At 43.0% G+C, this 25,780-nt stretch overlaps 1 protein-coding gene across 3 annotated transcripts in view; it reads left to right on the forward strand.

The window, feature by feature from the left end:
- LOC105478328 (polycomb group ring finger 6) overlaps nucleotides 1-25,780 on the forward strand; it is a 51,345-nt gene that overhangs the window by 14,900 nt on the left and 10,665 nt on the right. For 2 of the 3 annotated variants that reach the window (XM_071069189.1, XM_011735478.2), the window contains 3 exons: nucleotides 2,357-2,384; nucleotides 11,151-11,249; nucleotides 24,247-24,333. In XM_071069189.1, the coding sequence (XP_070925290.1) occupies nucleotides 2,357-2,384; nucleotides 11,151-11,249; nucleotides 24,247-24,333 (214 nt within the window). The remainder of the gene's footprint in view (nucleotides 1-2,356; nucleotides 2,385-11,150; nucleotides 11,250-24,246; nucleotides 24,334-25,780) is intronic. The other variant, XM_071069190.1, reaches the window with a different exon arrangement.

Below are 25,780 nucleotides of genomic sequence, written 5' to 3' on the forward strand. Positions count from 1 at the left end.
ACCTTGGCTCACTGCAACCTCCGCCTCCCAGGTTCAAGTGATTCTCCTGCGTCAGCCCCTCGAGTAGCTAGGATTATAGGCATGTGCCAACATGCCTGGCTAATTTTTGTATTTTTAGTGGAGACGGAGGTTTACTATGTTGGCCAGGCAGGTCTCAAACTCCTGAGCTCATGTGATCCACCTACCTCGGCCTCCCAGAGTGCTGCAATTACAGGCGTGACCCACCGCATCCGGCCGCAAGCAAGCAATTTCTAACAAAGTCACCCACAAATGAAATTGCTGACTTGTCAGTTAAGCTGAATATCAAAAGCTGTCTTTTGATATTCAGGCAGAGGCTGATGCCCATGTACCATGTATTCTACAGAGATAATTCTTTTTTTTTTTTTTTTTTGAGATGGAGTCTCGCTCTGTTGCCCAGGCTGGAGTGCAGTGGCCGGATCTCAGCTCACTGCAAGCTCCGCCTCCCGGGTTCACGCCATTCTCCTGCCTCAGCCTCCCGAGTAGCTGGGACTACAGGCGCCCGCCACCTCGCCCGGCTAGCTTTTTGTATTTTTTTTAGTAGAGACGGGGTTTCACCGTGTTAGCCAGGATGGTCTCGATCTCCTGACCTTGTGATCCACCCGTCTCAGCCTCCCAAAGTGCTGGGATTACAGGCTTGAGCCACCGCGCCCGGCTGAGATAATTCTTATAATGAATGGGATGTTTTATTTTATAACTCTAAGATAATTTAGCATTCTATTTATGTGTATATTTTATATTTATATGTATATTTACGGATTTACAGTTTACATTTATATATTGATATAATATATAAAATAAATCATTTATAGGTTTATTTGTAATATATAAATTATATATTTCTGTATCTCTCTTACTTTTTTCTTTTTATTTTTTAAATTTTTTTTTTTTGGAGACGGAGTCTTGCTCTGTTGCCCAGGCTGGAGTGCTTTGGAGTCTGGGTGTGGTGGGTCACACCTGTAATTCCAGTACACAGGGAGGCTAAGGCAGGAGGATGGCTTGAGGCCAGGAGTTTTGAGACCAGCCTGGCCAACATAGTGAGACCCTATCTCAATTTTTTTTTTTTTAATTAGTCATGCATGGTGGCACATATCTGTACTCCCAGCTACTCAGGTCGGCTAAGGCAAGAAGTTTACTTAAGCTCAGAAGGTTGAAGCTGCAGTGAGCCACTACACTCCTGCCTGGGTGATAGAGCAAGACCCTATGTCTTAAAAAAAAAAAAAAAAAAAAAATGAAAGAAAAAGAATACTTTGGAAATGATGCAATTGTGAACTTGTCTAATCTTCACAACATAAGGAGGAAGAATATTGGCTTTGATGTTAGGCACACCTGAGTTTGAATTTCAGTTTTATTACCTACCAGCTCTGTGTGACCCAAAGCAAGTTATGACCTCTGTGAGCTTAATTTTTTTTTGTCTGTAGAAAGGGGTACTAATACCTGATTAGCAGGGCTATTGTGAGAACTAAATGAAAAACATGCACAATATATGAATACCTAATTCAATGCCTGGCACATAGTACTTTCTCAACAAAAAGTTAGATTCCCTTGTCTCCCTCATGGCTTAAAAGTAATTGATTTAACCAAGAAATCTGTAGGCTTCTAGGTGAAAAGGAAACAGTAAAATTATGTCCAGGTAATTATTCTGCAAGAAAAGCAATAGGAAGCAGAGCAGCCTTCTTGTAAGAAATTTTATTTTGTAAACATTACTATAGAGAGAAAAATCACATTAATTATGATTAAAAGAAAAACAAACACGAAATCAGACTTTAAGCTGTAAAATGTTAGGATGCTAAATGCAGGATGAGGGGGAATCTAATATTTAAGAATATACTTTTTCCTGGAGATCTATTGTACATCATGATGACTACAGTTAATAATGTATTATATACTTGAAAATTGATGAGTAGATCCTAAATGTTCTCACTACAGTAAAATAGTATGTGAGCTGATGAATATATTAATTTGCTTGATTTTATTAGTTTATGGTATATATGCATCTTAAAACCTATAGATATACACAATTTTAATTTGTCTATTATCCCCTAATAAAGCTGGAAGAAATAAGTAAATTCTCATATTTTCCATCAAATAACAAAGAATATACTTTTAACTTCTAAAATTAAGTATAGAAAGTAGTGTAAAATACTGCATAAAACTGCCTTTGCCTTAACCACTAGGTGGCAGAAATGACAATTACATTTGTTTATTTCATAAAACTTCAGGTGACCGTGTTTTAGAATTACAATGAATTGATGTTTCTCAAATATATATGTTGTTTTATGATTAAACATATAGCTTAAAGTATTAAATATTGATTAATTTTGCTCTCATTTTTCAGTGCTAATGAAGGCACGGGACATTTTAAGGTATTTTACTTTTTTTTTTCATTCATTTCACAAGAGGACTCTGTAGCACACAAATTCGAGTCACATTAGCAACCAAATAGAGATTGTATAAAGTTATTTAAATATGAAGTACATTTAATAATATTTTATAGATTTATGAATAAAAGTTATTAAGTAGGAATTTGTTCATTCAGAACAGTAGTCTAAGGAAAATTAAGTGAATACTTTTTAAAACTAAATCCAAATGCTATGTTAATTTAGTGATAAAAAATGTCTCAAAACATTTTTTGCGTAATTGGCATTTTGAGTTAAATGTGAGCTTAAAATTTTATTTGCATGTAACATTTTTTGCTCAAGTTATCTTGCCCTACTTGTTACTTCAATTATTCACTGAAGTTTTAGAGGTAAGAATGAACTCCTTTGTAACATATTTAAGTTCAGAGTTGATTTAAAGATTCCAAAATCACAGGTACCATTGTATACAGTGTTACTAATATAATGCGAGTCATCAGGAAAAGGTAACTTTTAAAAAAGGGGGTAAATCAGACCTTATAGTTACTTGGGAGGTAAATATACAAGGAATAGGTGACTTTGATCTGTTCAGATTTTCAGTGACTTTGTCGAGCCTGTACTGAAAATTAGGTGAATTATACCTAGTTGGATATACTGTACTGTTTTATGAACACACTAGCTCAGAGACATGAATTAAAGCATAGGAATTGATAGGTAATTCTCTGGATGAAGCATATTATACATGTGTCTCAGAGACTGATGTGATAGAGGGAATGCAGTTTTAAGTCCCCACAATTTTTTTTTTTTTTTTTAATATGGAGTCTTCCTCTGTCGCCCAGGCTGGAGTGCAGTGGTGCAATCTCGGCTCACTGCAACTTCCGCCTTCTGGGTTCAAGTGATTCTTGAACCCAGCCTCAGCCTCCTGAGTAGCTGGGATTATAGGCATGAACCACCACACCTGGCTAATTTTGTATTTTTAGTAGAGACGGTGTTTCACCATGTTGGCCAGGCTATTCTCAAACTCCTGACCTCTGGTGACCCACCCACCTGTGCCTCCCAAAGTGCTGGGATTACAGGTGTGAGCCACTACATCTGAACATAAATCCCCGTGATTTTTGATAGCATTGAACCTCTTCTAAGTTGCAAAACATCAAACTGGTGGTGTTTAGCTTTAGGAAATTCTCGTAGCCATGTGGTGGGTGGGATAGTGGCAGATAGGTTTTTGTATGGTTTAAGCACAGGGATATATGCTACCAGTGTTCCCTGAAGATGTCTGTCTAATAACTTGCAGTAGTCAGTCCAACAGAATTTTAAAACCTCATGAAGAAAGAACTAGAGAATGAATTGAAATATTAGGCCAGGTTCGTTGGCTCACATCTGTAATCCCAGTACTTTGGGAGGCCAGTGTAGGAGGATTGCTTGGAGCCAGGAGTTCGAGACCAATCTGGGCAACATAGGAATACCCTGTCTCTATAAAAAATAAAAACGTTAGCTCTGCATGATGGCATGGGCCTATAGTTCCAGCTACTCAGGAAGCTAAGGTGGCAGGATCACGTGAACCTAGGAGATTGAGGCTGCAGTGAGCTGTGATTGTGTCACTGCACTCTAGCCTAGGTGACAGAGTAAGACTGTCTTAAAAAAAAGAAGAGATAAAGTATTAGTCTACTGCTTCCTCAAAAACACATGTGCAACCCAGAATATATAGCTGTGATTCTCACACATGAAAAAACATGATAGCAATACCCCCTTGAAGGGTTCTTGCCAAAACATATAGGAAGGTGATTATGCTTCTGGATTTAATTAGTAATTTACAAGAAATACAGGGGACAAAGAGATGTATTAGGCTGGGCGCGGTGGCTCACGCCTGTAATCCCAGCACTTTGGGAGGCCGAGGTGGGCGGATCATGAGGTCAGGAGATTGAGACCATCCTGGCTAACACGGTGAAACCCTCAAAAAAAATTAGCCAGGCGTGGTGGCGGGCGCCTGTAGTCCCAGCTACTCTGGAGGTGGAGGCAGGAGAATGGCGTGAACCTGGGAGGCAGAGCTTGCAGTGAGCCGAGATTGTGCCACTGCACTCCAGCCTGGGCGACACAGCGAGACTCCGTCTCAAAAAAAAAAAAGAGGCTGGGCGCGGTGGCTCAAGCCTGTAATCCCAGCACTTTGGGAGGCCGAGACGGGCAGATCACGAGGTCAGGAGATCGAGACCATCCTGGCTAACACGGTGAAACCCCGTCTCTACTAAAAAATACAAAAAAAAAAAAAAAAAAACTAGCCGGGCGCGGTGGCGGGCGCCTGTAGTCCCAGCTACTCGGGAGGCTGAGGCAGGAGAATGGCGTAAACCCGGGAGGCGGAGCTTGCAGTGAGCCGAGATCGCGCCACTGCACTCCAGCCTGGGTGACAGAGCCAGACTCCGTCTCAAAAAAAAAAAAAAAAAAAAAGAGAGATATATTAAATGAACTGTAGGAATATAATAAGCCAGATCAAGATAGTGGAAAACTACATGACAACCAATTCTGTTTCTTCAGCAAATAAATTAAAAAGGAAACAGATGAAGAATAAACCTACAGATGAAACCTATTGATAAAAGTAACTCAAGGGACATATAAGTTAATTACATTGTATACACATTATTTGGATTTGATTTGAAAAATATAATTTTTTTTTTTTTTTTTTTGAGACAGAGTCCCGCTCTGTGCCCCAGGCTGGAGTGCAGTGGCGAAATCTCGGCTCACTGCAAGCTCCGCCTCCTGGGTTCATGCCATTCTCCTGCCTCAGCCTCCCGAGTAGCTGGGACTACAGGTGCCCGCCACCGCGCCCGGCTAATTTTTTGTATTTTTAATAGAGACGGGGTTTCACCGTGGTCTCGATCTCCTGACCTTGTGATCCGCCCGCCTCGGCCTCCCAAAGTGCTGGGATTACAGGCGTGAGCCACCGCGCCCGGCCGAAAAATATAATTTTTTAAATAATAACCCCAAATTGGGCTGGGGACATTGGGTCATGCCTGTAATCCTAGTGCTTTGGGAGCCCAAGGCGAGTGGTTTGCTTGAGGTCAGGAGTACGAGACTAGCCTGGCCAACATGCCACAACCCTATCTCTACTAAAAATACAAAAATTAGCCAGGCCCAGCTACTTGGGAGGCTGAGGCAAGAGAATCACTTGAACCGGGAGAGTGGAAAACTCGGCGAAGTGAGCTGAGATCATGTCACTTCACTCCAGCCTGGGCAAAAGAGTGAAACTCCATCTCAAAAAACATTATAATAACCCCAAATTGAAAACAATGTATATAACCTATTCGCTGATGAATGGATAAACAAAATGTTCTATTTCCATATAATAGAGTATTATTTGACAGTAAAAAGGAACGAAGTGCTGATACATGGTCTGACATGGGTAAACATTGAAAACATGATGCTAAGGAAAAGAAGCCAGTCACAAAAGGCCGTCCATATATTATATGATTTCATTTATCTGAAATGTGCAGAACAAGAAAATCCACAGGAGCAGAAAACAGATTAGTGGTTGACAGAGACTTGGGGAAGAGGCTGAATGGGGAGTGACTGCCAAGAGGTACAGGTTTCTTTCTTTTTTTTTTTTTTTGTAGACGGAGTCTTGCTCTGTCAACCACTCGGGTGAAATGGCACGATCTGGGCTCACTGCAACCTCTGCCTCCTGGGTTCAAGCAATTCTCCTGCCTTGGCCTCCCAAGTAGCTGAGATTACAGGTGTGCCCCACCACACCCAGCTAATTTTTTGTATTTTTAGTAGAAACGGAGTTTCACCATGTTACCCAGGCTGGTCTCGAACTCCTGACCTCAGGTAATCCACCCGCCTCAGTCTCCCAAAGTGCTGGGATTTACAGGCGTGAGCCATCTTGCCCAGCCAGGCTTCTTTTTAGGGTAATGAAAATATTCTGAAATTACATAGCAGTGATGGTTGCAAAATTTTGTAGATGTACTAAAATCCGTTTAATTGTACACTTTTAAAGGGTAAATTTAATGGTATGTGAATTTACATCTCAATGAAGCTGTTGATTTTTTTTAAATACGTAAGCCAAGATTCAGTAGAAACTTTGAATAGAAGCATTGTTTGTAATTTGCTTGGTGCAAACATTTTGGGGATATAAAAATGTATCTGGTTGAAACAATATATGCTTGGCCAGGTGTGGTGGCTAACACCTGTAATCCCAGCACTTTAGGAGACCACAACAGGAGAATCACTTGAAGTTAGGAGTTGAGACCAGCCTGGGCAACATGGGGAAACCCTGTCTCCACTGAAAATACAAAAATTAGCCTGGTATAGTGATGCATGCCTGTAATCCCAGGTACTCAGGAGGCTGTGGCAGGAGAATTGCGTGAACCCTGGAGGCAGAGGCTGCGGTGAGCTGAGATTGCGCCACTGCACTCCAGCCTAGGCAATAGAGCAAAACTTCATCTCAAAACAAACAAACAAAAAAACAGGCTGGGCACGGTGGCTCACACCTGTAATCCCAGCACTTTGGGAGGCTGAGGCAGGCGGATCACGAGGCCAGGAGATAGAGACCATCCTGACTAACATGATGAAACCCCGTCTCTACTATATTAGCCGGGCATGGTGGCAGGCGCCTGTAGTCCCAGCTACTTGGGAGGCTGAGGCAGGAGTATTGCGTGAACTCAGGAGGCAGTTTGCAGTGAGCCAAGATCGCGCCACTGCACTCCAGCCCGGGTGACAGAGCGAGACTCTGTCTCAACAACAAACAACAAAAAAACTGACTGGGCACGGTGGCTCACACCTATAATCCCAGCACTTTGGGAGGCTGAGGTGGGCGGATCACCTGAGGTCAGGCGTTTGAAACCAGCCTGCCCAACGTGGTGAAACCCTGTCTCTACTGAAAATACAAAAATTAGTGTGGTGGCTCGCGCCTATAATCCCAGCCACTTGGGAGGCTGTGGCAGGAGAATCGCTTGAACCCGGGAGGCAGAGGTAGCAGTGAGCCAAGACCCCGTGATTCCACTCCAGCCTGGGCAACAAGAGGGAAACTCCATCTCAAAAACATATATATGTATATGCTTATGTTAGAATTTTTGTTTGAGCCCATCACTGGTTACATTTTTTTCATGAAAATTTTGTTTTAGTTTTCTCTTTTAGTAATGACAGCCCTATAAAACAATAAAATCATTTTCTACTGGGTTTAAGAAATTGGGGCCGGGTGCGGTGGCTCATGCCTGTAATCCCAGCACGTTGGGAGGCCAAGGCAGGTGGATCACCTGAGGTCAGGAGTTTGAGACCAGCCTGACCAATATGATTAAACCCCATCTCTACTAAAAATATAAAATTAGCCAGACGTGGTGGCAGGTGCCTGTAGTCCCAGCTACTTGGGAGGCTGAGATAGGAGAATCACTTGAACCCAAGAGGCAGAGGTTGCAGTGAGCCGAGATTGCACCACTGCACTCCAGCCTGGGTGACAGTGAGACTCCGTCTCAAAAGCTAAAATCTGTCACGTGCAGTGGCTCACGCCTGTATTCCCAGCACTTTGGGAGGCCGAGGTGGGCGGATCATGAGGTCAGGAGATCGAGACCATCCTGGCTAACATGGTGAAACCCCGTTTCTAAAAATACAAAAATTAGTGTGATGGCACACGCATGTTGTCCCAGCTACTTGGGAGGCTGAGGCAGGAGAATCGCTTGAACCTGGAAGGCAGAGGTTGCAGTGAGCCATGATCGCGCCACTGCACTCCAGCCTGGGTGACAGAGCAAGACTCCATCTCAAAAACAGAAAACAAAGTTAAAATCCTTTACATGAAGAGCAAAATGATACAAATAATCTTAGAGACAAATGGCTTACAACACTAACAACTCTTCAGTGCTTACTATGTGACAGGTATTTTTATTAGTTATTTACATACATTAACTTATTTTCATAATAATTGTATGAAGCAGGTGCTATTTTTTTTTTTTTTTTTTTTTTTTTTTTTTTTTTTGAGGCGGAGTCTCGCTCTGTCGCCCAGGCTGGAGTGCAGTGGCGCGATCTCGGCTCACTGCAAGCTCCGCCTCCCGGGTTCCCGCCATTCTCCTGCCTCAGCCTCCCGAGTAGCTGGGACTACAGGCGCCGCCACCATGCCCGGCTAATTTTTTGTATTTTTAGTAGAGATGGGGTTTCACTGTGTTAGCCAGGATGGTCTCGATCTCCTGACCTCATGATCCGCCCGTCTCGGCCTCCCAAAGTGCTGGGATTACAGGCTTGAGCCACCGCGCCCGGCCTAGCAGGTGCTATTTTTATCTATTTTACAAATAGAGACGCAGACAAGTTCAGGAACTTGCCCAAAGACTCACTATTAGAAAATGGCAGAACCAGGCCGGGCGCGGTGGCTCACGTTTGTAATCCCAGCACTTTGGGAGGCCGAGGCGGGCGGATCACAAGGTCAGGAGATTTAGACCACGGTGAAACCCCGTCTCTACTAAAAATACAAAAAATTAGCCGGGCGCGGTGGCAGGCGCCTGTAGTCCCAGCTACTCAGAACCAGGAAGTTTGAGCCCAGGTAGTCTGTGCCTGGAGTGCCTACGCTCAACACCTATTCTATATGCTGTACTGTGGTAATAATGGGCAGACCATTTATCAGTTGCTCAAGTATAAGAAGCAAGCCCAAGACACCTAGAAAAATAAAATACCTATCTAATATATACTCTATGAGTTTTAGTCAGGAAAGTTCTTAAGAACAAACTACTCTACAGATAGGAAAGCTGAGTGCTGTAACATGGAACAAATATGTGCCTTGGTTCCCTGGGTAGCCATTCTAGGCTCCCAGTCTGTAAGTCCTAGAAAAACACTTTGTACTTTTCCTGAAAGGGACTGTTTAATTCTGATTACTTCAGCTTTTCATTTGCATGAGGTCGTAGCATCCTTAGTTGTCTCAGAGAGATGGGAGCTAGGTAGGCATTAATTTTTATTTTCAAACTCTGTCATCTACTTATCACTTCTTACACCTCAAACTGTTGTGTCCCACATTCCAGCCACATATGTCTAGATAGTGATCTTTTTATTTTTCACTCAAAATAAAAAGTGAAATAAATAAATACATTTTTATTTATTTAATTTAATAGATTAAATTAAATTAAATTAAATTAAGTTAATGGCCGGGCCTGGTGGCTCACACCTGTAATCCCAGCACTTTGGGAGGCCAAGGCGGGCGGATCACAAGGTCAGGAGATTGAGACCATCCTGGCTAACAGTGAAACCCCGTCTCTACTAAAAAAAAAAAAAAAAATTAGCTGGACATGGTGGCGCACGCCTGTAGTCCCAGCTACTCGGGAGACAGGCAGGAGAATGGTGTGAACCTGGGAGGCGGAGCTAGCAGTGAGCTGAGATTGCGCCACTGCACTCCAGCCTGGGCGACATAGCGAGACTCCGTCTCAAAAAAGAAAAAAAAAAAGGAAAAAGAAATACCTTTATTATGAAACTTTTTTAACTTACACAAAAGTAGGCAGAATAGTATAATGAACTCCCCATGTACACACCACTCCAATAATTATAAATTCATGTTAAGTATCTGTTTATGGCAACATAATAATGATACTACAGATAATCCCTTGATGAAATATTCATGCACTATTTAAATTTCCTACATTATCCCATGAAAATAGTTTGATAGTTTTTCAATCAGGATTCAGTAAGGTCCATACATTGTAATTGGTTAATGTGTTTGTCATTTACACCTCTTAATGTTTTTTAGTCTCGCCATTCCTTCTCCATCTTGTTTTTTCTTCCTCGCAGTTTTTTGTTTTTGTTTTTGTTTGTTTTTTGGTTTTTTTTTTTTTTTTAGACAGAGTTCTGCTCTTGTTGCCTAGACTGAAGTACAATGGCACGATCTTGGCTCACCACAACCTCTGCCTCCCAGGTTCAAGTGATTCTCCTGCCTCAGCTGGGATTATAGGCATGCATCACCATGCCTGGCTAATTTTGTATTTTTAGTAGAGACAGGGTTTCTCCATGTTGGTCAGGCTGGTCTGGAACTCCTGACCTCGGGTGATCCACCCTCCTCGGTCTCCCAAAGTGCTGGGATTACAGGCGTGAGCCACCTCACCTAGCCCCTTGTAGTTTTTATGTTGAAGAAACAAAGTTGTTTTATTTATTTAATTATATATTTATTTTGAAATGGAGTCTCGCTCTGTCGCCCAGGCTGGAGTGCAGTGGTGTGATTTCGGCTCACTGCAACCTCCACCTCCCAAGTTCAAATGATTTTCCTGCCTCAGCCTCCTGAATAGCTGGGATTACAGGTGCATGCCACCACACCTGGCTAATTTTTTTTGCATTTTTTTGGTAGAGATGGGGTTTCACCATGGTGGCCAGGCTGGTCTCGAACTCCTAACCTCAAATGATCTGCCTGCCTCTGCCTCCCAAAGTGCTGGGATTGCAGGCGTGAGCCACCATGCCCAGCCTCGAAGTTGTTTTAGACATTTGGTATTGGGTGTTTTCTCTGTGTCTTTGAAGTGTAAGTTCAGTACTTGAAATGAATGAATAAATTTTACTCTGAGTTTTGTTTTTTCAATGAAACATTAAAATAAACCAAGCCTATTTAGAAAAATTGTTGACATACTTTTCAGAAAGGGAAAGCTAAGCAGAATTTCCATTTTTCTTCTCTGATATGTATACTAACTTGCTTCATAGTAAGTCTTTTCAAGAGTCTATTGCATCATCTTTGCTGTAAAATTTAATGTTTACACATTACATATATATACATACATCTCACGCATGTACAGGTATATTTAACCTAAAAATAGTTTTATCTATCTATTTTTGTAGCCATTGGAAAAGAAGTTTGTTCGAGTTTCAGGAGAAGCAACTATTGGACATGTAGAAAAATTCCTCAGAAGAAAAATGGGTCTTGATCCAGCTTGTCAGGTACAGTACTTATATGTAAAAGAATAGGTAAAGTTGTGAGATTACCTTTAGCACACTGAAGAAATAACTCGCTAGGATTTCATGCAATTATTTTTGTTTTGTGATGTTGTAGACATTGTTAATGCTAACTGAATATCGATACATAGTGATTCACACCTCCAGCTCTAATCACATTTGATTTACTGTCCATTTCTTTTTTTTTTTTTTTAGTTTTTTTGAGGCAGTCTGTTTCTGTTGCCCAGGCTGAAGTACATTGACACAATCATGGCTCACTGCAACGTTGAGGTTTTCCTGGGCTTGGTTGGTCCTGCCTCCTGTCTCAACCTCCTGAGTAGTTAGGACTAGAGGCACATGGCACCATGCCCATCTTATTTTTTTTTTTTTTAAGAGTTGTGGTCTTGCTATGTTGTCCAGGCTGGTCTCAAACTGCGAGCCTCAAGTAATCCTCCTGCCTCAGCTTCCCAAAGCACTAGGATTATAGGAGTTAGCCACTGTGCCAGGCTAGTATCCATTTCCTACTGCCACTGATGGCAATCTATTAGTATCAGAGAAAAGCTGAAGATAGGAGAAATATTAGAGTCTTCAGTTCCAACTCTTTCCATTTTGGTAGTAGAGAAAAATATTGCTTATCATCCACTTTTCTTCATAGGACATCCTTGCATTTATTAGTTGTTCAAGTATAACAAGCAAGCTCGACCAGGCACAGTGGCTCACGCCTGTAATCCCAGCACTTTGGGAGGCTGAGGTGGGCAGATCACGAGGTCAGGAGATCCAGCCTGACTAACATGGCGAAACCCCGTCTCTACTAAAAATACAAAAATTAGCCAGATGTGCTGGCATGCACCTGTAATCCCAGCTACTCAGGAGGCTGAGGCAGGAGAATCACTTGAACCTGGGAGACAGAGGTTGCAGTGAGCCAAGATTGAGCTACCGCACTCCAGCCTGGGCGACAGAGCAAGACTCCATCTCAAAACCAAACAAAACAAAAAAACAAGCAAAGCTCAGGACACCTAAGAGAAGTGAAATATATTTATCTAATAGGGACCTATTAGTTTTTTGTTTTGTTTTGTTTTGTTTTGTTTTGTTTTGAGATGGAGTTCCACTCTGTCGCCTAGGCTGGAGTGCAGTGGCATGATCTCGGCTCACTGCAACCTCCGCTCCCCGGGTTCAAGCGATTGTCCTGCCTCAGCCTTCCTGAGTAGCTGGGATTACAGGCAGGTGCCATCATGCCCAGCTAATTTAGTATTTTTAGTAGAGATGGGGTTTCTCCATGTTGGTCTGGCTGGTCTCAAACTTCTGACCTCAGGTGATCCTCCTACCTCAGCCTCCCAAAGTGCTGGGATTATAGGCATGAGCCACCGTGCCCGGCTGACCCTATTAGTTTTTTTTATGGATTAAAAGAGATCTCCTGTTCTAGCTATGTAATATTTTTCTTTTTTTTTTGAGGCGGAGTCTCACTCCATTGCCCAGGCTGAAGTGCAGTGGGGCGGTCCCAGCTCACTGCAACTTCCGCCTCCCGGGTTCAAGTGATTCTCCTGCCTCAGGCTCCCAAGTAGCTGGGATTACAGGCCTGTGCCACCACACCCGGCTAATTTTTGTGTTTTTAGTAGAGACGGGGTTTCACCATGTTGTTGGTCAGGCTGGTCTCAATCTCCTGACCTCGTGGTCTGCCTGCCTTGGCCTCCCAAAGTGCTGGTATTACAGGCGTGAGCCACCGCACCTGGCTGTAATATTTTCTTGTATGATGGAAGCTTCAAACTTCATATATCATTGAACATAAAAGTAAAATATACTCGTAGTTCTAGTTATGTGGTCCAGTTAGTAAAAATGCACATTTATTTAGCTTTGCTTTTTCATTAGTCAAATTTAAAAAGCATTTTTGTTATTCTCCATCATGTGTAAAGTCTTATAGAATAATTTTTATCTGAAATGCTGTGTATTGTGGCTAGGCACGATGGCTCACTTGTATAATCCCAGCACTTTGGGAGGCCAAGGCAGGTGGATCATTTGAGGTCAGGAGTTTGAGACCAGCCTGGCCAACATGGTGAAACCCTGTCTCTATTAAAAAATGAAAAATAGCTTGGCATGGTGGCACACTCCTGTAATCCCAGCTACTCGGGAGGCTGAGGCTGGAGAATTGCTTGAACCTGGGAGATGGAGGTTGCAGTGAGCCTAGATCATGCCATTGCACTTCAACCTGGGCGACAGAGTGATAATCTGTCTCAAAAAAATAGTAAAATAAAATAAAATAATAAAATACTCTATTATTAGTTAAATTAATAGATATGTTAAAACAGTGACTGGCCAGGTGCAGTGGCTCATGCCTTTAAATCCCAGCACTTTGGGAGGTCGAGGCAGGCAGATCACCTGAGGTAAGGAGTTCAAGACCAGCCTGGCCAACGTGGTGAAACCCTGTCTCTACCAAAAATACAAAAATTAGCCAGGTATAGTGGTGCACACCTGTAGTCCTGGCTACTTAGGAGGCTGAGGCAGGAGAATCACTTGAACCCGGGAGGTGGAGGTTGCAGTGAGTCAAGACCATGCCACTACACCCCTACCTGGGCGACAAGAGGGAGACTCTATATCAAAAAAGAAAAGGGCCAGACGCAGTGGCTCACACCTGTAATCCTAACACTTTGGGAGGCCAAGGCAGGTGGATCACCTGAGGTCAGGAGTTCAAGACCAGCCCGACCAACATGGTAAACTCCATCTCTACTAAAATATAAAATTAGCTGGGCACGGTGGCACATGCCTGTAATCCCAGCTACTCGGGAGGCTGAGGCAGGAGAATCGCTTGAACCCGGGAGGTAGAGGTTGCTATGAGCCGAGATGGCACCACTGCACTCTAGCCTGGGCAACAACAGCGAAACTCCAACTAAGAAAAAAAAAAGTGACTGAAAGTTTGCTAGTGTTTTTAGTACCAGTATTTACTAGTAGTTAAATATATACTAAATCCAATAAAATATGACTTCTCTAACTGAGCTTAACATATCCTGGTTATATCTCATGGCAGCTGAAAACTAGAAATGACTTATTTTTTACCTTGTAGCCACAGCACACTTGAGGTTATTCTTAGGTTTTGGTTAGAAATAAAACTGGTTAGTGACTCCTGGATTAAGAATTGTGAGTGATCACATAACAGCCTATTATTTCTAAAAGCAGAAGTCAGAAGACTTGCCCTTATTATAGAATAAGAAGTGACACCCTCCTGGGTGTATGGATTATTCTGTGGCTATATAAGTATTTGTGTGTGTGTTTTGTGGTTTTTTGTTTGTTTGTTTTTTTGGTGGCAAGGATAATATACTGTGTTGCTCAGGCTGGACTTCTGTGTGTGTGATACAGAGTCTTGCTCTGTCACCCATGCTGGAGTGCAATGGCACAATCTTGACTCATTGCAGTCTCTACCTCCTGGGTTCTAGCAATTCTTCTGCCTCAGCCTCCCAGCTAGCTGGGATTAGAGGTGCACACCACCATGCCCGGCTAAATTTTTTGTGTTTTTTAGTAGAGATGGGGTTTCATCATTTTGCCCAGGCTGGTCTCAAACTCCTGGCCTCAAATGATCCTCCTACCTCAGCCTCCCAAACTACTGGGATTACAGGCATGAGCCACTGTGCCCAGCCTGTTTTTTTAATTGACAGAAACAATATATATTGGGTTGGGCGTGGTGGTTTACGCCTGTAATCCCAGCACTTTGGGAGGCCAAAGTGGGTGGATAGCTTGAGCCCAGGAGTTCGAGACCAGCCTGGGCAACATAGCGAAACCCCAGCTCTACAAAAAATACCAAAATTAGCCAGGTGTGGTGGCACACACCTGTAATCCTAGTAGTCCTAGCTCCTAGGGAGGCTGAGGTGGGAGGATCATTTGAGCCTGGGAGGTCGAGGCTGCAGTGATCCACGATTGCTCTGCTGCACTGAGCCTGGGTGACAGCAATACACTGTCTCAAAAAAATAAAAATAGAAATAAGTGAAGGCCAGGCAAGGTGGCTCACACCTGTAATTCCAGCACTTTCAGAGGCCAAGTTGAGTGGATCACCTGAGGTTAGAAGTCCAAGACTAGCCTGGCCAGCGTGGTGAAACCCTGTCCCTAGTAAATACAAAAGTTAGCCAGGCGTGGTGGCACATACCTATAGTCCCAGCTACTTGGGAGGCTGAGGTGGGAGGAGCCCTTGAACCCAGGAAGCAGAGGTTGCAGTGAGCTGAGACCACACCACTGCACTCCAGCCTAGGTGAGAGAGTGAGACTCTGTCTCAAAAAAAAGAGAAATAAAGAAATCATACCTATTTATTGTATACAACATGATGTTTTGAAATATGTATACATTGTGGGATGGCAAAATTGAGCTAATTAACATACCATTACCCCACATTTTTTGTGGTGAAAACACCTGAAATCTCTATTCAGCAGTTAAAATATATTGTTGTTATTTTTATTATTATTTGTTTGTTTGTTTTTGAGATGGAGTCTCACTCTGTCGCCCAGGCTAGAGTGCAGTGGCATGATCTCGGCTCACTGCAAGCTCTGCCTCCCAGGTTCACGCCATTCTCCTGCCTCAGCCTCCTGAGTAGCTGGGACTACAGACACCCGTCATCACGCCCGGCCATCATGTGTGTATGTGGTTTTTTTTGAGGCAAGAGTCTCGCTGTGTCGCCCAGGCCGGAGTGCAGTGGTGCAATCTCGGCTCACTGCAAGCTCTGCCTCCCAGGTTCACGCCATTCTCCTGCCTCAGCCTCCTGAGTAGCTGGGACTACAGACACCCATCATCACGCCCAGCTAATTTTTTGTATTTTTAGTAGAAACGGGGTTTCACTGTGTTAGCCAGGATGGTCTCGATCTCCTGACCTCATAGTCCGCCCACCTCGGCCTCCCAAAGTGCTGGGATTACAGGCATGAGCTACCACGCCCAGCCTATAATATATTATTAAGTATAGTCACCATGTTTTACAGTATATCTCTTCTAAGTTGATTTTGTTACCTAAAAATGTGGATTTCTTCTTTGCTTACGTCATAGAATTTAAGGCTTTTAGCATTTTGAAATAAAATGATACAAAGGCTCATACCTGTAATCCCAGCTGCTCTGTAGGCTGAGGTAGGAGGATCACCTAAGCTTGGGGGGTCAAGGTGGCAGTGCATGATGAGACCCTGTCTCAAAAAAAAAATGATATAAAATTTGTTTCAACCTTTAATTTTCTTTTTCAGCTCTTGGCTCTCTAAATAAATATTATACCACTCAGCTACTGTATAGCTGGTAATGTTCATAAATTATTATTTAACCAAAATGTTAAAATAGAATTATCAAATACACAGACCCATTAATTGGGGACTGAAATTGTTGAGGCCTAAATTTAAGATAGAGTAAGTAATTAAGAGTTACTTCTAATATGAACAAAACGTGGAGCTGGTTTACTAGTCATCAGACTACAATTCTTGGTGTCCTGTAGTCCCTTGAGCCTGCTATGCTGCCTTTCTTAAACCAGTTAGTTGCAGGTGGGAAATGTGTGCATGGTTTACAGATACGTGACCTTCATTTGTGGTTATTTACTAACAGGAATGAGTAATTCCCACAGGTCTGTTAAACTTTAAAGTTATTTGTGGCAGATCAGATTTTAAAAACAAGACAACAGGTCATGTGTTCTTTTTTGTTGTTGTTGAGACGTTTCGCCGTTTTTGCCCAGGGTGGAGTGCAATGGCGTGATGATCTCGGCTCACCACAACCTCCGCCTCCTGGGTTAAAAGCGATTCTCCTGCCTCAGCCTCCCAAGTAGCTGGGATTACAGGCATGTGCCACCATGCCTGGCTAATTTTTTTTTTGTATTTTTAGTAGAGATGGGGTTTCATCATGTTAGCCAGGATGGTCTCGATCTCCTGACCTTGTGATCCGCCTGCCTCGGCCTCCCAAAGTGCTGGGATTACAGGCGTGAGCCACCGTGCCCAGCCCATCATGTGTTCTTAAGAAAGACTTAAGTTGATTTAAAATTTAGAGATCAATAATTATCCAAATATGTTTCTGTCTCAGAGACTCCAGTGTCTCAGGGTTACTGTGGTTGATTTAGTGATATTTACTTGTTGATGTCTTATTGTATTTTGCTTTATATGTAATTAGTATTGTTTTATATTGCTTTGTACATTGTTTGATATTCAGACCTTATTTTGCTTTTATGAAATGAAATTTAGAACATAACCTCACATTGATCACTAAAAATTCTTCTATAAGATGTGATATTTGATTTTGTTAATCCTGCCATAACTAATTCCATCTTAAAAGTTAGGTTGGTCAGGCATGGTGGCTCACACCTGTAATCCCAGCATTTTGGGAGGCTGAGGCAGGCAGATCATGAGGTCAAGAGATCAAGACCAGCCGGGCGCAGTGGCTCAAGCCTGTAATCCCAGCACTTTGGGAGGCCGAGGCGGGTGGATCACGAGGTCAGGAGATCGAGACTATCCTGGCTAACATGGTGAAACCCTGTCTCTACTAAAAATACAAAAAACTAGCAGGGCGTGGTGGCGGGCGCCTGTAGTCCCAGCTACTTGGGAGGCTGAGGCGGGAGAATGGCGTGAACCTGGGAGGCGGAGCTTGCAGTGAGCCGAGATCACGCCACTGCACTCCAGCCTGGGAGACACAGCGAGACTCCGTCTCAAAAAAAAAAAAAAAAAAAAGAGATCAAGATCATCCTGGCCAACATGGTGAAACCCCGTGTCTACTAAAAATACAAAAATTAGGTGGGCATAGTGGTACACACCTGTATAGTCCCAGCTACTCAGGATGATGAGGCAGGAGAATCACATGAATCCGGCAGGCGGAGGTTGCAGTGAGCCATGATCGCACCACTACACTCAAGCCTGGTGACAGAGCAAGACTCCATCTCAAACAAAAAGAAAAAGTTACGTTATTTATTATTATTACTTATTGGGTGTATGATATTAAGCCTTCTATTAAATTTAGTTTCCAAAAATTTTTTAAGGACTAATATATGATGTTTCCTTACCATTTATTATATATTGTTACTAAATTGACTGTCTATGTATTTGACCTGAGGAGTACAAAGATGAGACAAAATTCATGCCATCAGGGGACTCAGAGTTTTGTAGGAAAGATATATAAGTAAACAACTAACTGACAATAGGATGTAATGAATGCAACAGTAGAGATAACACAAAAGTGAATGATTTAACTCAGGAATGGGATTGAAGAACAGATAGGAATTTGCCAGACACACAGAAAAAAAGAACTTAATAGCGAAGAAAAGAGTATGTATGACCGGGTCCGGTGGTTCATGCTTGTAATCCCAGCACTTTGGGAGGCCGAGGCAGGCGCATCACAAGGTCAAGAGATCAAGACCATCCTGGCCAACATGGTGAAACCCTGTCTCTACTAAAAATACAAAAAAAAATTAGCTGGGCATGGTGGTACGCCTATAGTCCCAGCTACTTGGGAGGCTGAGGCAGGAGAATCGCTTGAACCCAGGAGGCGGAGGTTGCAGTGAGCTGAGATCCCGCCACTGCATTCCAGCCTGGGTGACAGAGTGAGACTCCATCTCAAAAAAAAAAAAAAAAAGAAAGAAAAGAGCATGTGTGATCAAAGGAATGAGCCAGTGTGGCTTATCAAAGCACATTGATTGAAAAATCTTAACTTGGAAGCTCTAGCATGATCTTGCTTTTAAAAAGATACAGACTTTTTCTCCTTTTAATAAGACTACTTTCATGGTCTGATTTCTTCTCTGAGATTCAAAAATATTTTTGTTGTCTCTTCTTGATACTACAGAGGGTAAGATATTATGCACAAAAAGTTAACGTATCAGCCTTGAGGCTGCTGTCGTTAGAAGGACCTGCTTACAAAGCTGGCCTTTGGCTGTCTGGGAACTAGGCCTGCAAAAAGTTTCCTACACTAATATGAAAAGTTTCCTAAGTGCAATTTGGTAGTTGTTAGACAACGAGTGCCAACTAAACCAACTTTTTTTTTCTTTTTTCTTTTTTTTTTTCCAGATGGAGTCTCGCTCTTGCCCAGGCTGGAGTGCAGTGGCACCATCTTGGCTCACTGCAGCCTCTGCCTCCTGGGTTCAAGCCATTCTCTGCCTCAGCCTCCCGAGTAGCTGGGATTACAGGCGACTGCCACCATGCCTAGCTAATTTTTTTTGTATTTTTAGTAGAGACGGGGTTTTAGTGTCTTGGCCAGGCTGGTCTTTAACTGCTGGCCTTGTGATCTGCCTGCCTCGGCCTCCCAAAGTGCTGGGATTACAGGTGTGAGCCACTGCGCCCGGACTTTTTTTCCTTTTTTTTTTTTTTTTTTTTTTTTGAAATGGAGTCTCTCTCTGTTACCCAGGCTGTAATGCAGTGGCGCAATCTCGTCTCACTACAACTTCTGGCTCCTAGGTTCAAGTGATCCTCCTGCCTCAGTCTCCTGAGTAGCTGGGATTACAGGTGTCCGCCACCATGCCCGGCTAATTTTTGTCTTTTTTGTAGAGATGGGGTTTTGCCACGTTAGCCAGGCTGGTCTCGAACTCCTGACCTCAGGTGATCTGCCCTCCTCGGCCTGCCAAAGTGCTGGGATTATAGGCGTGAGCCACCGCACCCGGCTGATCCCATTTTATTTTATTTTATTTTATTTTATTTTTTATTTATTTATTTATTTATTTTTGAGACGGAGTCTCGCTCTGCCGCCCAGGCTGGAGTACAGTGGCCGGATCTCAGCTCACTGCAAGCTCCACCTCCTGGGTTCATGCCATTCTCCTGCCTCAGCCTCCCGAGCAGCTGGGACTACAGGCGCCCGCCACCTCGCTCGGCTTATTTTTTTGTATTTTTAGTAGAGACAGGGTTTCACCGTGTTAGCCAGGATGGTCTCGATCTCCTGACCTCGTGATCTGCCCGTCTCGGCCTCCCAAAGTGCTGGGATTACAGGCTTGAGCCACCGCGCCCAGCCCTCATTTTTTTTAAAGCAAAAAATGAATAACAGAAAAACCCACATGCACCCATAGTGTTCTAGGACCGTACACATCAAACTCTTAGAAACTGACCAACCCCAGCTGAGTGTGGTGGCTCATGCCTGCAATCCCAGCACTTTGGGAGGCCGAGGTGGGCGGATCACCTGAGTTCAGGAGTTTGAGACCAGCCTGACCAACATGAGAAACCCCGTGTCTACTAAAAATAGAAAATTAGCCACACATGGTGATGCATGCCTGTAATCCCAGCTACTTGGGAAGCTGAGGCAGGAAAATCGCTTGAACCTGGGAGAGGCAGAGTTTGCAGTGAGCCAAGGTTGTGCCATTGCCCTCCAGCCTGGGCAACAAGAGTGAAACTCCATCTCAAAAAGAAAGAACAAAGAAACTGACCACCCTCTAGGGGCTAGGATTGAAGTGAGGATTTATCATTCTACATTCTACATTTTTTTTAAGTTTGTTACTATATATACCTGTCTGTTTTTATTTTATTTCTTTATTTTTTTGAGATGAGGTTACATTCTGTCTCCCAGGCTGGGGGTGGAGCGGTGCGATTCATATCTCACTGCCTCAAACTCAAGGAATCCTCCTGCCTCAGCTTCCCAAGCAGCTAAGATGATAGATGAGAGCCACAGTACCGAGCACCTCTGTGTTTTCTGAATTTGTTACAGTGAATTATTTTTTAAAGATTTTTGTAAAGCTTTTTACAAAAAAAGTAAAGATCTGTAAAAATTCAAAGTTGAAAATATAGTAATAATACCATGAATGTATACCATGTGGTAAAGCCCACTAAGAGTGATGGTTTTTGGATTGCTAAATATTTAATGAAACATAGGCCCAGTGCTTTGGCTCATGCCTGTAATCCCAGCACTTTGGGAGCCTGACGTGGGCGGATCACCTAAGGTTAGGAGTTTGAGACCAGGCTGGCCAACATGGGGAAATCCCATCTCTACTAAAAATACAAAAATTAGCCAGGCGTGGTGGTGTGCCCTTGTAATCCCAGCTACTCAGGAGGCTGAGGCACGAGAATCGCTTCATCCTGAGAGGCAGGGGTTGCAGTGTGCTGAGATTGCGCCACTGCACTCCAGCCTGGGTGACAGAGTGAGACTGTTGTCTTAAAAAAAAAAAAAAAATTAATAAAACAATGATAGTACCAAATTCTTCAATTTTTTATGGATCTGAGTTCTGTGTGTAAGATCTCATATCATTACTTTTAAGTCATTTTGGAAATACCACTCTAAAAACAGGTGACAGGCTAGATTTGGCCCTTGAGTATGCCAGCCTGGGTTCTATCTCATAATTCTATATAATCTCAGATTAGTAACAACTTTTGCATTTTAGACTTACTAGCTTTTAAATTGACAGAGTGGTATTTGCAAAATGAAAGCACAGCCACACTGTGGCTGCTTTTGTGCTCTAACAGCTGAATTGAAGAGTTATAACAGAGATGCTGTGGCCCACAAAGCCTAAAGCATTTATTATTTGGCCCTTTGCAGAAAAGGTTTGCCAACCCCGAGATGGCATTTAGGCTTTGGAGAGAGTTAGACCTTGAACAGACCTGGTTTTATATCTGAACTTTGCTATTTACTAGCTTTGTGACCTCAGGAAAGTTTAATGTCTTCACTTCTTAGTTTCCCTATCTGTAAAATTGGAATTGTAGTTACCTAGTTCATAGGCATATGAGGATTAGATAACACATATCAAATACATATGTAACTTATTGTACATAGTGGCTGCTCATTTAAATGCAGCTACTATTACTGTTCTTTCCCAACCATGCTGAAAGTTTTTAGAGTTTAACATGTTGACAGTGTATAGAATTGATTGGAGTAAACAGTATTTGAAGATAAGAAGTCTGGCTAGGAGGTGGTTTTAGTGGTGTAAGCCTACAGGCAGTAGTCGAAAGGTACGATATGAATTCAAGAGATAGGAAGAAAGAAGCAATAGGACTTTGTAATTGATTGTATGTAAGAAGAAAGGAAAAGGAGAAAGAGGAAGCAGAGGTGACATTCTGGTATGGAAGACAAGGAGAAATTTCATGCCATAATCTAAATAGTAATGTTAGGAGATGGAGCCAGTTAAGTGATATATATATATATGTGTGTGTGTGTGTGTATATATATATATGCTGTTGAGGATCTAACCCCATTTTAAGGTAATAGGAAGGGAGTAGTACTCAGTGAAAGATTAAAGATTTGCATTTCTATCTTAGCAAGTAAGTATAGTAGAGTCTTAGTAAAATGTATATGTACAACAATATTCTCTCTAGAGAATTCTATATAAAAGTCAATATATTGGCTGGAGCACACTGGCTCACACTTGTGTTTTGGGAGGCCAAGGCAGGAGGATCACTTAAGACTAGGAGTTTGAGACAAGTCTGGGCAAATACCAGAGACCCTGTCTCTACAAAAATTGAAAAAAACACACACACACACGCAGTTGGCTGGGCGCGGTGGCTCAAAACTGTAATCCCAGCACTTTGGGAGGCCGAGGCGGGCAGATCACGAGGTCAGGAGATAGATCTAGACCATCCTGGCTAACACGCTGAAACCCTGTCTCTACTAAAAATACAAAAAATTAGCCGGGCATGGTGGTGGGCGCCTGTAGTTCCAGCTACTCGGGAGGCTGAGGCAGGGGAATGGCGTGAACCCAGGAGGCGAAGCTTGCTGTGAGCCGAGATTGCGCCACTGCCCTCCAGCCTGGGCGACAGAGCGAGACTCCATCTCAAAAACAAAAAACAAACAGAAAAACACACAATTAGCCAGATGTGGGGGTGCACACCTCTAGTCCCAGCTATTTGGGTTGCTAAGGTGGGAGGATTGCCTCAGCCTAGGAGTTTGAGGCTGCAATGAGCTATGATTGGGCCACCGTACTCCAGCCTGCGTGACAGAGTGACACCCTGTTTGGGGGGGAAAAAAAAGATATATCTTGGAGCTTTGCAATTACTTGTTGAAATTGTTTCATCTTTTTTTTTTTTTTTTTTTTTTTTTTTTTTTGAGACGGAGTCTCACGCTGTTGCCCAGGCTGGAGTGCAGTGGCGCGATCTCGGCTCACTGCAAGCTCCGCCTCCCAGGTTCCCGCCATTCTCCTGCCTCAGCCTCCTGAGTAGCTGGGACTACAGGCGCCCGCCACCGCGCCCGGCTAATTTTTTGTATTTTTAGTAGAGACGGGGTTTCACTGTGGTCTCGATCTCCTGACCTTGTGATCCGCCCGCCTCGGCCTCCCAAAGTGCTGGGATTACAGGCTTGAGCCACCGCGCCCGGCCTGAAATTGTTTCATCTACAAAACAGTTTCCTTAGTGTGAACTTTCAGTGTTGTACTATGATTTATATGGCATTGTTGGAAAATGAGATATTCCTCATAAGAGAATTTTTTCAAATAATGGATAATTGCCTTTTTACGGATTAATACCTTTTAATGATTTTTTTTTTTTTTTTTAAAGACAGAGTCTTGCTCTGTGGCCCAGGCTGGAATGCAATGGTGTGATCTCGGCTCATTGCAACCTCTGCCTCCTGGGTTCAAGTGATTCTCCTGCCTCAGCCTCCCGAGTAGCTGGGATTACAGGCACCATGATTACCACCATGCCCAGTTAATTTTTGCCTTTTTAGTAGAGACAGGGTTTCACCATGTTGGCCAGGCTGGTCTGGAACTCCTACCCTCGGGTGATCTGCCCGCCTCTGCCTCCCAAAGTGTTGGGATTACAGGCGTGCGCCACTGCCCCTGGCCTTAATGATTTTTATCACAGATATTTAAAAAGATATACTTTCCTGTGCTACCTGATGTTGAATACATCCAGCATGACTTAATTTCTTTGAGATTCAGGGAAATCATTTTGAATATCAGTTGTACTGTGCTGTTGTCCTGCTGTATCCTCTAATGCTCTTCCCATGTTACCTTATTTACTTCTGTAAAAAGTTTCTAAAACTCTCTTTTCAGGAGTGTTTAATCAGTCGAAAATAAAATTGCAAAATCTAGTTTGGAAACAATTTATGTTGATTTTTTTTCTTCATTTCTTCAGATGGTATTTTGAAACAACAAATCAATCTAATACTCTCTTCATGTCCATAGGTAGATATCATCTGTGGTGATCACCTGTTGGAGCAGTATCAAACTCTAAGGGAAATCCGACGTGCAATAGGTGATGCAGCAATGCAGGTAGGTTCTAGACATATCCAGGTCTAACAGATAAGTTAGTGAAAAAACAAAGTTCCATTTCTCAGTAGGTTTCCATAAATATTCTACAGTTGTCTTAAAATTACCTACACTAGGCCGGGTGCGGTGGCTCAAGCCTGTAATCCCAGCACTTTGGGAGGCCGAGAAAGGCGGATCATGAGGTCAGGAGATCGAGACCATCTCGGCTAACACGATGAAACCCCGTCTCTACTAAAAAATACGAAAAACTAGCCGGGCGAGGTGGCGGGTGCCTGTATTCCCAGCTACTCGGGAGGCTGAGGCAGGAGAATGGCGTAAACCCGGGAGGCCGAGCTTGCAGTGAGCTGAGATCTGGCCACTACACTCCAGCCCGGGCGACAGAGCGAGACTCCATCTCAAAAAAAAAAAAAAATTACCTACACATTTAATATTTATCAAATGTTTACTATGTGTCAGGTACTGTTCTAAGTAATTTATGTAGATTAGCTTATTTATTCTTCATAATTATTCTAAGAAAGCAGGCAGTTTTTTATTTCCCATTTTAAAGATAAAGGAAACTGAGTTACAGTAAGGACATATACCTTCCCACAGTCAGTGGGTGAGACAGGGCTCAGATTCTAGGCAGTCTGATTCTAAAAGCCTTGTTTTTTTCCCCCTGTCCAGTGCTATAATACAATTTTGAAGGCTTCTAGGCCAATCTATCCAGAAGGACATTTCAAGAAAAACTTGCATGTACTTACTAGGCTTTAGAGGCAAAATTGTCCAACCCGTGGCCCTCAGGCCACATGTAGCCCAGGATAGCTTTGAATGGGGCCCAATACAAATTCATAAACTTTCTTAAAACATGATGAGCTTTTTTTTTTTTTTTTTTTTTTTTACTATCAGCTACTGTTTGTACTGGTATATTTTATTTTTATTTATTCATTTTTTCGAGACAGGGTCTTGATCTGTTGCCCAGGCTGGAGTGCAGTGGCACTATCTCAGCTCACTGCATCCTCTGCCTCCCAGGTTCAAGCAGTTCTCCTGCCTCAGCCTCCCTAGTAGCTGGGATTACAGGCATGTGCCACCACACCTGGCTGATTTTTGTATTTTTAGTCAAAGCGGGGTTTCACCATGTTAGCCAGGCTTGTCTCAAACTCCTGACCTCAAGTGATCCACCCACCTTGGCCTCCCAAAGGGCTGGGATTACAGGGGTGAGCCACTCCGCCCAGCCTGTGTTAGCATATTTTATGTTGGCCAAAGACATTTCTTCCAGTGTGGCCCAAGGAAGCCAAAAGATTGGACACCCCTGGTCTAGAGATTCACATAGCTTTTCTTGTTCAGTAGGTAAGAACTCAAGCTAACTATTTTGATGTTTTAAGTAACCTATAATGTGAAGTCTCCTAGTCAAAAATAATAAAAACCAAGATAGGATCTACAAGTTTAATGAAGAGAAAACAGGACCACATAT

This window comes from Macaca nemestrina, chromosome 9 (assembly GCF_043159975.1).
Source record: "Macaca nemestrina isolate mMacNem1 chromosome 9, mMacNem.hap1, whole genome shotgun sequence".
In the NCBI taxonomy this organism is placed as follows: Eukaryota; Metazoa; Chordata; class Mammalia; order Primates; family Cercopithecidae; genus Macaca; species Macaca nemestrina.